This window comes from Rhodamnia argentea, chromosome 8 (genome assembly GCF_020921035.1).
Source record: "Rhodamnia argentea isolate NSW1041297 chromosome 8, ASM2092103v1, whole genome shotgun sequence".
Taxonomy (NCBI): Eukaryota; Viridiplantae; Streptophyta; class Magnoliopsida; order Myrtales; family Myrtaceae; genus Rhodamnia; species Rhodamnia argentea.
Window position 1 is genome coordinate 9,256,356 of NC_063157.1, and position 11,803 is coordinate 9,268,158.

General features: G+C 43.2%; 1 protein-coding gene across 1 annotated transcript; it reads left to right on the plus strand.

Moving 5' to 3' along the window:
- The first annotated feature begins 8,833 nt into the window (after nucleotides 1-8,833).
- On the plus strand, nucleotides 8,834-10,682 carry LOC115736718 (protein NUCLEAR FUSION DEFECTIVE 4). Its single transcript, XM_030668547.2, has 2 exons — nucleotides 8,834-10,130; nucleotides 10,262-10,682. Exons 1-2 carry the CDS (start codon nucleotides 8,965-8,967, stop codon nucleotides 10,680-10,682), a joined length of 1,587 nt encoding a protein of 528 aa, XP_030524407.2. The 5' UTR covers nucleotides 8,834-8,964.
- The last annotated feature ends 1,121 nt before the right edge of the window (nucleotides 10,683-11,803 follow it).

The window sequence follows — 11,803 nt, forward strand, 5'->3', positions numbered from 1 at the left end:
ATTTAAAACATGACAAGCACATCTAATGTGAAAAAATTGTCCGCCAAAAGTGGGTTTGCAAATATTTTCTAATTCGGGAATAGAAGCGGTATTTGCGGCGGCATTATCAAAACCAATTGAAAATACTTTATTTATTAAATTATATTCTTCTAAAACTTGCCTAATTATTCTATAAATATTATGAGCCGAATGGCTTTCATCAAAAACTCGGAATGCAATAAGTCTTTTTTGAATCATCCAATTGTCATCTATCCAATGACACGTGACACCAATATAAGAATGAATTTGCCAAGGATCACTCCAAATATCGCTACCTATATGCACACGTCCATTGAATTCCGCAAAAAATTTTCCTAAAGATTTTTTTCCTTTTTTATAAAGATGAAAAACTTCGCGTTTAAGAGTATTTTTTGGAATAGTTGGCGCTTGCGGAACCAACGCAGTATTTATCAAATATTTCATATTAAAATTTTCACCAGTATTAAACGGAGCATGATCAAGGGCAACATATTCACCTAATGTTTGTTTATAAAGTGCTTCAGTGAAACGAAATAAAGGATGAGGCTTAGAAGTGGCGTACCCGGAAATTTGTTGTTGCGTATTGTCGATCCCCGCTTGCGTTGGATGTTTTTTCGTCAAATGCCGACGGAATGTTCCGTAACCGTCTCCTTTCGTGAATTTATAAGTTTGCGAACAATATTTACATTTTACATTATACTTACCTTCGACTTCATCACGTACCTTGTCGAAGTGTAGCCACAAGTCCGATGTATTATCTCGGCCCTTCCGTTCTGGCTCATTTGCCGTTGACGTTTCTTCGACACCGGTGGGAGGATGAAGACTTTCTTGTGTTGGGATGTGCTCGACGTTCGGAATCGGGACATAGTTGATATTATCGTCGTCGTCTTCCCAACTTGCATACTCACGAGGATCGTATTCATGAAAGGGATACTCGGAATCTCCCATAGCCATCTTGCCCTTGTCGGCATTTCTGCTTCCACTTGCCATTTTTGAGAGAATTGATCGGAGATTGTTCGGAGAGGATTTCGGAGAGAATTCGAGAGATTGTTCAGAGAATTTGTGACAAAAATGAAAGGGGAAGCATATGCATTTATAGGCAAGAATCATTTTTTTTTTTTAAAAAAAAAATTGGAAAGCAACGGCCAATTTGGCCGTTGCACGTTGGCAACGGCCCAAAGCCGCGCGGGGGGGGGGGGGCCGGGCGCAGAGCCCAACGGCTCTCGCCCCGGCCCACTTTTATTTTTTTATTTATTTTTTTTTGCGGTTCGGAACCGGCCCGGAACCGCCGGTTCCGGGCCGGTTCCCACGTTTCCGGAACCGTGGGCCCGGTCAACGGGCCGGTTCCGGGCCGGTTCCGGGCCCACGAGCCCAAATGGCCCCCTCTAGTTGAGATATCGACTTTCTTCATTGATTTGATTATCATAATATCTTTAAATGAATTTTCTCTTGGGTGATATTTAAAATTCTGAAAGATATTGCGTTGAATCATTATCAGGTTTAGATAAATTTGCATCCTTAAATTAGAATCATGTACATATTTGCATGTTTAATTTAATTTTACAATAATTTAATTTAGATTTGCATTCTACGATAGAATCTGCATATTTGAGTTGACTTTGACGTCTAAAATAATTCATCTTCAACTATGTTAGGGATTAGGCAAACTTAAATCGTAAAATATGCAAGATAATTATCTTTAGGTATAGTTTTATTTAGGCTCGTTTATTAATCCGAAAATTAAAAAAATTCAAAACAATCTTGCCATGTCATTTGCATGATAGGTTTAGATCATATAGAATATGCATGTTTAGGTCTTTAATTCATACGTCATATAGTTAATTTAATTAGATTATAATCGCATACCCTCTAAATTAGTCATGTAGTTTAATTAAATTCACATGCATTTTTAGGATAGTTTGCATTTACTTATGTCATTGCATTTAAAATGATTTCATGCATTGCATTTACTTTATTTTCCATTAAAAAGCCAAAATCCAAAAGCGACAACAATTTGTCTTGGCATATGCTTCCTGCAATTACCTTACAAATATACCGGTTTCAATTAATTGATTGTGCAATCGCTCGATAACCTTTGTTAGTGACTTAGGTTAAAATCAATTAACGTTGCTTGACAAAATTCATTTTTATGAAATAAAATGGTACCGAAAGGGCGTTAGAGTAATCTAGCGTAATCAAGTCCCTGGGCTTAGAATCACTGGTTCATAGAAGTAATTTAGCTCTTCTATTAATTTACTTAGGTTTATAATCGACCTGCCAAAAATGATTAATAGAGACTCCAATTCAAATATCTTTGCATGTTAAGTTGCGATTTTGTATGGTCTTGGGGAGTCAGAGTTAGGTTACTTGAATAATAGGCCTCATAATCCATTAGCCTAGAGTTTTCAAATTTTAGGTCGCGACAATTATAAACATAAAAAAAAAAATATGAAATTCAAATGAAAATTAAAAATTCAAATGGCGGATCGAGTGGCCAATGTGCGGGTTGGAGATGGGCGGCTGCTCTCGGCTGCCGCTCGGCACTTATAGTTCCGAGCGGAGGTGGTCCGGCACTTCCCACACCCGACCAGCGGTGTGACTGCCGAGCCGGCTATCGCTCGGCGTTATGACCGCCGAGCGACACCTAATCTGGTAAATAAAAAAGTCAACACCTAGTTTGGTAATTGCTTTATTTTTTCCACTTGGTTTGGAAAAAAGCTCGAAAAGTTCCTTTCAACATGCAAGCCTTGTTGGATCAATAAGAAGATCACTTAATACAAATCAACCTCACTAGACAGAAACTACACGTAAAATAGAGGAGATTATGAAAGTGGAGGACTTTTTATTCAGCTCCCTTTTTTGAGAATACAAAACAACAATAAATAGAAATCACAAGCGTAAAACCAGCAACTAAGCCAGATATGGCTCCTAAAAATCAGCTAACAAACTGATTTATTGTTGACTAGAACTAGCTAACTGCCTCCTAAAAACAAGGAACTCAACTTTGAATCACTTCTTAACATCCCCCCTTGATTCAAAGTTGGTTACGCCAAGTTGACTTCTAAGATCTTCAAACCTCCCACGTGATAAAGCTTTAGTTAACACATCAGCTACCTGTTGTTCTGTCCCACAAAAATCCAGCTTAACTTCATCTCTAGCTACCAGCTCCCTTAAAAAATGATGCTTAATCTCTATGTGCTTGGATCGACCATGGAAGACTGGATTTTGACTCAAAGCTATGGCTGAAGCACTATCACACTTTATAATAGTGGCCTCTACTTGTTTCTGACCCGACTCACTCAAGACCTTCCTCAACCAAATTGCCTCACAAGCTGCTCCTGCTCCAGCTATATATTCAGCTTCACAAGTGGACAAGGCAACTGTTGTTTGCTTCTTAGAACTCCATGCTACTACTCCCGAGCCCAAGGTGAAGCAATAACCGGATGTGCTTCTTCTATCTTCAACGCACCCAGCCCAATCACTATCCGTATACCCCAGCAACTTCAACTCGGACCCTTGCTTGTATAAAATTCCAAGATCAGTGGTGCCAACAACATACTTAAGAATCCTCTTTACTGCCCCTAGGTGATGTTGTGAAGGATTATGCATGAACCTTGATACAACACTTACAGGAAAGGCTATATCGGGCCTAGTATGAGTCGGATACATAAGCCCTCCTACAAGACTCCTAAACATGCTTCCATCACTTGCTGGTGAACCATCCTCCATCTGCAATTTCTCGTTCATATTCATAGGGGTTATAGACCATTTGCAGTTGCTCATGTTGAATTTATTGAGCATATCTTTCGCATACTTTCTCCGGGTTATGAATATGCCACCTTCCATTTGCTGAACTTCAATTCCCAAAAAATAATGAAGAAGGCCAAGATCCGTCATCTCAAATCTACTTTTCATTGCTTGCTTAAAGTCTGAAATTGCGGTAGCATTTGACCCACAATATACCATATCATCCACATAAATACACACCACCAACAGATCTGCGGCTCCATTTCTCTTCACATACAGCGTTGGTTCGTTGCAACTTCTCACAAAGCCACACTCCATGAAATATTCATGGATTTTCAAGTACCATGCTCTTGGTGCCTGTTTTAAACCATATAGAGCCTTGTGAAGCTTGTACACTTTGTCCTTCTTTTCCTTCACAACAAATCCTTCAGGTTGTGTGACAAATACCTCTTCCATTAACTCACCATTAAGAAAGGCAGATTTGACATCAAAGCGATGCACCTTCCATCTCATATGAGCTGCTAATGCCAGGACTAATCTTACTGTTTCAAATCTGGCTACAGGTGAAAATGTTTCCTCTACATCTACACCTGGGATCCGTGAGTACCCTTTGGCCACCAACCTTGCCTTGTGCTTATGAATTCTCCCATCCGCATGAAACTTTGTCTTGAAAATCCACTTTAATCCAATTGTTTGTTTTCCTTGTGGCAAATCTGTAAGTTCCCATGTGTGATTCCTCTCAATAGCTTCTAACTCTTCCTTCATTGCATCTTCCCATTCTTTTATACCAACTGCATCTTCATAAGAGCCCGGATCAGCTGTAAAGAGAGCAAATGTGCAAGACTCAAAGATTTCCCCCAAGGAGCGCACCTTTCGTGGAGGTGTCTCTTTTGAACTAGAAGTTGCTGCTTCTTGGATTCGTCTTAAGCTTCTAGTGGTCATCCTCCTTGGTGGTGTTTCATCCGAACTCGTTGTATCTGAGCTTGTTGAAGATCCGCCTGCACATGCGTTGCTATGCGCGAGTCCACTTTCCGATTGAGTTTCATGCTCCTCATCTTGAGTACCTTCTTCATCTATCAATTGTATCACTTCCTTCTTCTCCTTTCCTTTCCAATTCCACCCTTCCTCCTCATTGAACTTCACATTTCTACTAATGAACACTTTTCCAGATTCAGGATTGTACAATCGGTATGCTTTACTTTCTGTACAATACCCAATGAACACACACTTTTCTGATTTTTCATCCAACTTCTTTCTATCCTGCTGATTTTTCATAGCATATGCCACACATCCAAAAATTCTCAAATGACTAACAGTAGGTTTAAAGCCATACCACATTTCAAATGGGGTCTTCTTTGTCACTGCCTTGGTTGGGGATACGTTTAGAATGTAGACAGCAACATGAACCGCCTCTGCCCAAAAGAGATTAGGCATGTCTCTCGATTTCAGCAAGGCCCCGGCCATCTCCACCACTGTTCTATTTTTCCTCTCCACCACACCATTTTGTTATGGTGTATAAGGTCTTGTAAGTTGCCTTTTTATGCCTGCTTCTTCACAAAAATGATTGAATTACGTAGAAAGAAATTCACCTCCCCTATCCGATCTTACCCCTTTGATATTTTTCCCACTTTACTTCTCAACAAAAGCTTTAAACTTCTTAAATGTTTCAAATGCTTCGGACTTAACTTTGAGGCAGAAAACCCAACTCATTCTACTGAAATCATCAATCAACAACATGAAATACTTACTTCCACCCAATGAGGTTGTACTCATTGGTCCACAAAGATCCATGTGCACCGGCTCCAACGTATCGGTGGCTCTCCAGGCTTCTTCTTTTGGAAAGGACTTCCTGCTGTGTTTTGCAAAAATACATTCCTCGCACTGCTTGTATTTGTCACCTATCGTTGGCATTCCACCGACCATTTCATCTATTGACAGCTCCTTCATACTCCTATAATTCAGGTGGCCGTATCTCATGTGCCATAGCTCTGAGGAACGGATTGCTACCATATTGAGCTCATCTACTCTTGTAACCTCAAAAGGAAACATAAGATTTTCTGTCATGGCTACTTGAGCCACCAATTGTCCTCCTTCTTTGTCTCCGATGGTGCAAGCGTTGTTGTCAAAGAGAACTATAAATCCTGACTTCAGCAATTGGCCTACACTCAACAAGTTGTGTGCCAATTGAGGTGCATACAAGACATCCCCGATCAACTTGCTTCTTCCCTGATGTGTTTTGATAAGTATTGTGCCTTTTCCTTCCACCTGAATTTTGTAGTTGTTCCCAAGACTAATCATTCGTTTTTTAGACTCATCCAAGTCCTTGAATAGCTCTTTCATTCCAGTCATATGATTGGAGCAGCCACTGTCCACAAACCAAATGGACCTCTTGTTCTGCGTTGTCTCCTCATGTGCCATAAAAAGATAACACTCTTCTTCCTCCTCTTCTTGTTCCTCAGCATCAGCAAATTCTGCCTGGTTAACCTTTGCCTTGCAATCTTTTGCAAGATGTCCCACTTTGTTACAATTGAAACATCTTCTCATTTCTTGTTGTGCGTTTACGCCTCTACCTCTGCCTCGCGTCCCACTTCTTCCGTTTCCTCTCCCCGAGCTTCCCGATCCTCTCCAATTTCCTCTTGAATTGCAGTTAGCTTGGAATGCCCTTTCATCAATTCTCTCTCCAGCTCTGTTGATTCTATCTTCATGAGCAAGAAGAGAACCCATCAAGGCATCAACAGACATGGTTGTTAAGTCTTTTGATTCCTCAATTGCTGCCACTACGTGATCAAATCTTGTTGTCAAGCTTCTGAGTATTTTGCAAACAATGGTTTCATCCGAGATCTCTTCTCCATACGATCTCATTTGATTTACCACTGTCATGCCTCTTGAAAAGAAATCTTGAATGGACTCCCCACCATTCATCTGTAACGTCTCAAAATTTCTCCTCAAGGTTTGCGGTTTCACCGCCTTAACCTTGGTTGTCCCCGAAACTCATTTCTCAAAGCCTCCCATGCTTCTTTTTTTGCTGTTTCCGCGGCTGAAACTCTAGAGAAGACAGGTTTCATGCAGCCCCTGTTGGATAAAAAAAAGAGCCTTGGCATCTCTTTTTTTCAACTCCCGCGTTCTGCCCTCTTCTTCATTCTCCGGCACACCATCTTCCACAATCTCCCATAAGTCTTGAGACCTAAAGAGAGTCTTCATCTTAATACTCCAAAACTCATAGTTTTCACCCTTGAAAATGGGTATCATCGATTGCTGCAAGTTGGATCCACTTGCTGCCATGTCGATTTGCGGTAGAGACCTTCAACCTGGCTCCGATACCACGGTGTTGGATCAATAAGAAGATCACTTAATACAAATCAACCTCACTAGACAGAAACTACACGTAAAATAGAGGAGATTATGAAAGTGGAGGACTTTTTATTCAGCTCCCTTTTTTGAGAATACAAAACAACAATAAATAGAAATCACAAGCGTAAAACCAGCAACTAAGCCAGATATGGCTCCTAAAAATCAGCTAACAAACTGATTTATTGTTGACTAGAACTAGCTAACTGCCTCTTAAAAACAAGGAACTCAACTTTGAATCACTTCTTAACAAGCCTAGAGCGTATCCGGAGAGTGGACACGTGTCGGATCCGACTACGTGTCGGATCTCACACATGGTGGCCTATGGCACGTGTTTGTGCTACATAGCCACCGATCACCGAATTTTTTTTTTTTTTTCGGTTGTTGCATTTTTAATGGCAAAACTCGTAAAAATATGTAAATCTTGAGCTTATCCCATATTCCATTAACCTTAAGAATCAAGTGAGGCCACGAACCCTAACGAGATTATATGGACTTAATGGTATGGAGAATTAAACCTTATCATGACATTATTACTGTAAATAGAATTGAATCTCTCTCTAATCCAAAACAGTCAAATTCTGCCAAATGACGTTATTACTATAAAGTTCGATGACATCAGAATCGATTCTTTCTATCAACTTGATACACGAAATATATTTGAGTAATGGAAAAAAAAAAAAGTAACTTTACTAGCTTTGATAATTCTATTCCATATATCTTTGATCCGTACAAGTGACCTTAACATAATTCCGGGATAAAATCGGAAGAACCGAATCGGGAGCATCTCGATACCAACCGCGCATGCCAAGTTCGATGTTGAATTGCTTTTGGTTTGATCGGGTTCCACGATCGAGGTTGCTTAAGTTGCTTTTGTTATGAATACGCGCACAAATACGATGAAATAGAGAGTACATGCAAGAATGAGAAATCGATGCACAAGGCCTATCCTAATTCACCATTAAATTAAGGTTACATCCAGCAGAGATTTTCACTATAATTAGTGGGACCCATGTGCTTTCCTGTCGACGGAAAATATGAAATCATTCCCCTCAATATCTTGAGTAAATGCGAGAAAGAGAAATCGACTCATAAGATTTATCCTAATTTACCATTAAATTATGGTTATATCCGGCAGAGAATTTTACTATTATTAGTGTTGGGGGAATGGTTCATACCCTTCGTCGACAGGAAAGCACGTGGGTTCATGTCATTTGATAAAAGAAACAAAGAGACTTCTTGCTTCTCATGTGTATACACATATGGACCTCGACCGATCAAATGGTATCAGAAGGCAAAAGTTGCCCGTTATTCTCCTGGTTCTCATTTGTCTCGTAGTGCTCTGTACGAACGACTCGTGAATGGCGTATGCGCTCTCCGGAACGGTGTTCAAACCCATGCTTGGTGCTGCAATACTAGAGCAGTGGACAGCCTTTTTATTGCCGATTTTCATCACCAGCTTGATTCACGCAGGCGAGACGTTCCCTTTTCAACTCTCAAGTGACGAGGGCTTGGGAGCATGCTACTCATGTGATGATGCCTTGAAAAAGTATAGGAGCACCAACAGCTCTTAAGTCCAACCCATTAAACAACAGACCGATCAGAATGTGCAGTCGCAGTCAAACCGTAATCAGACTGATTAAGGTTTCTTGTCGAGTCGAGCTCATCAATTCCAGCATCATTAAAAAACAGAAAGAAGAAGAAGAAGAAAGGAAATCTTTTGGAGGTAGGGAAGGGAACCAGCATGCACCGCCACGCCACGCCCTCGCCCCGTGCATCAGGCCTCCTGGCGTGGATATATATGGCAGGAACCAGATTCATCTGGTTATGAGTTAGCCTAGCCAGAAAACAATGCAGGAGTGGCTCAGCGTCGTCGCCATGATCTGGCTCCAGTCCGTGGCTGGGACGAACGCCAACTTCCCTGCCTACTCGTCCCAGCTCAAGCAGATCCTCTCCATCTCCCAGGTCCAGCTCAACAACCTCGCCTTCGCCTCCGACGCCGGCAAGCTCCTGGGGTGGTTCTCTGGCCTCGCTGCAGTGTACCTGCCGCTCTGGCTCGTCCTCCTGATCGGCACCTCGCTCGGGCTCGTCGGGTACGGAGTCCAGTACCTCTTCGTGGCTGGCAGGGTCGCCTCGCTCTCCTACCCCGCTGTGTTCCTCCTCACCGCCCTTGCCGGGAACAGCATCTGCTGGATCAACACGGCTTGCTACGTTGTGGCGATCCGCAGCTTCCCGCTCCACCGCCAGGTCGTCGTCGGGCTCACCACCAGCTACCAGGGGCTGAGCGCCAGTGTCTACACCGATATAGTCGACACTGCCTTCAACCGGCGCGGCGGTGTGGCCGGGGCTCGGGCCTACCTTCTCCTAAGCTCAGTCGTGCCGATGGCCACGTCCCTGGTGACCGCGCCTTTCGTCAGGGACGCGAATGCAGGGGCAGGCAGAAAAGCGCAAGGCGGGTTCATGATCCTATTCATGATAACGATCGCAACTGGGGTCTACGCAGTGGTGAGCAGTATGGGGTCGGTGTCGGGCTGGTTGCCGGCAGTGAACAATGCGATGGGGATGGGCATATTGCTCGCAGTACCTGCCGTAGTGCCGCTCGCCGAAGGCCTCAAGCACTTCGTAGCCCTCGCCCAAAAGAGGGTACACGACGCGGTGAGCCTGGAAGAGAATGGCGAACACAGCCGAGACAAGAGTGAGCTCAAGCTTGAGGCCCATCGCCGGGTCGGCAACCAAGAAGAGGAGGTTATTGTGGTTGCCCCTTGTGAGGAAATGGCAATTAATATCGGTGCCCGAGAGGAGCTCGGGGTGGGAGCCATGGTGAGGCGGGTCGAGTTCTGGCTCTACTTTTTTGTGTACCTGTTGGGGGCAACGATCGGGCTCGTGTTCCTGAACAACCTGGGACAGATTGCTGAGTCCAGGGGCTGCTCGAACGCGCCGTCACTGGTCGCTCTGTCGTCGTCGTTCGGGTTCTTTGGCCGATTGATCCCGTCTCTCTTCGATTGCCTCTTAGCAAGGTATTTAAGACAGAAAATTCCAGTTTGTAGGTTTCACTTAGCATTGTTACATTTTTTACTAGTATGGAGCCTATAATTTAGTGCGAAGTTGGTAATTGGACTAACAGCTATGTCATTTGTATTATTTTCAGGAGGAAGTACATGGTGGCGAGACCGGCGTCGATAGCAGGATTGATGGCGCCAATGGTGGGGGCCTACTTCCTGCTCCTCAGTCCTGCCATGGCGGCGCTCTACACGAGCACGGCCGTGATTGGCATTTGCACCGGAGCCATCACGTCCATTGCCGTGGCAACCACCACCGAGCTTTTCGGGACCGAGAACTTCAGCGTGAACCACAACATTGTGGTTGCCAACATCCCGATCGGGTCCTTCGTCTTCGGGTACGCCGCCGCGCTGCTATACCGCCGCCGGTCCCCGGGGGGCAGCGAGAAGTGCATGGGGACGGAGTGTTACGGCACGACGTTCATCATCTGGGGGTGTCTTTGCTTGCTGGGGACTGTCCTAGCTTTAGTCTTGTACGCACGTACTCGCAAGTTTTATTCCCGAGTATAGAGAGGGTACTAGCTTATTGAGCACATCATAAAGCCGCGATGAACTACTGAATCACACGAACTGACCCGACCTAAAATTTTCGGGTATTTTCTGTTTTGGTCGTTTCCGGGTCAGGTAATCACTTAAAATTCTGGGTCTTATAAAGATTTCGGGCGGGATTGGTCGATGTCATGGTGGCATTTGCCAACCTTTTATTCATCACCACGCATGTAAACTCAAATGTATCGTCAATACATGAAATATAAACGTAGTATAAACAGATTATGTGTACTGATGCTGTGTAGGTCGGTCCAAACTAACCAGCAGCTCTATGTACGAAAGGACTGCAAACATTTTTCTCGTTTTGCTTCCTTCGGAGTCCGGACGAAACCCCGTCCTCGGATTGAAGGCGAGTGAGCTACTATGTTTGGTAAGATGCAAGTACAAAGGTGCAAAGCAACAATCCAATCTCATATTGAAAGATTGATGTGGTTTGGAATCGAGTACTTCTTAATTGGCTCATAATTCCATCGTTCGTTTAAATTTTGAAATGATCGTGGATCTAACTAAATATGCTAATGAATTCGGACTTGGACTTTCTTTCGTTGATTTCTTAAGAGAAAAGACAGCATTCTAGTCTTGGTGACAATATTGATTCTCATTTTTACCCTTCGGTTTCGAGAAAATATTAGGTAGGTATGTCTTGCCATATAGGTAGTAGGACACTTCACTCATTAATCGTCATGTGTCCGAGTAGGACTATGTTTCGGATTTGAAAAATGCTTTTCTAACCGTACTGTCGGTTATAGTACAATCTTAATCGTAGATTCATATACCATCATTGCGTATTTTGCATAAAGCACTCAATAATTGAGAGATCGTGCTATCATAAATAATTGACAGCAATATCGGACTATCAAAATAGCAACTCCCTTCAGATTTTGTCTCTTCATCTCTCTCATCCTCCTCTCGCCTCCTCCTCCTATTCGCTTGTTCTTCTTCTTCGCGCATCTCCTTCCACATCGACTGTGTTTCCACTAACAACTCCACCGATGCCTTTAGCACCACCTTGATGTTAGATCCCTTCTTCACTGGCAACTCCTCCTCCGTCGTCACTCCACTCATTGATTTTTCATCCTCAC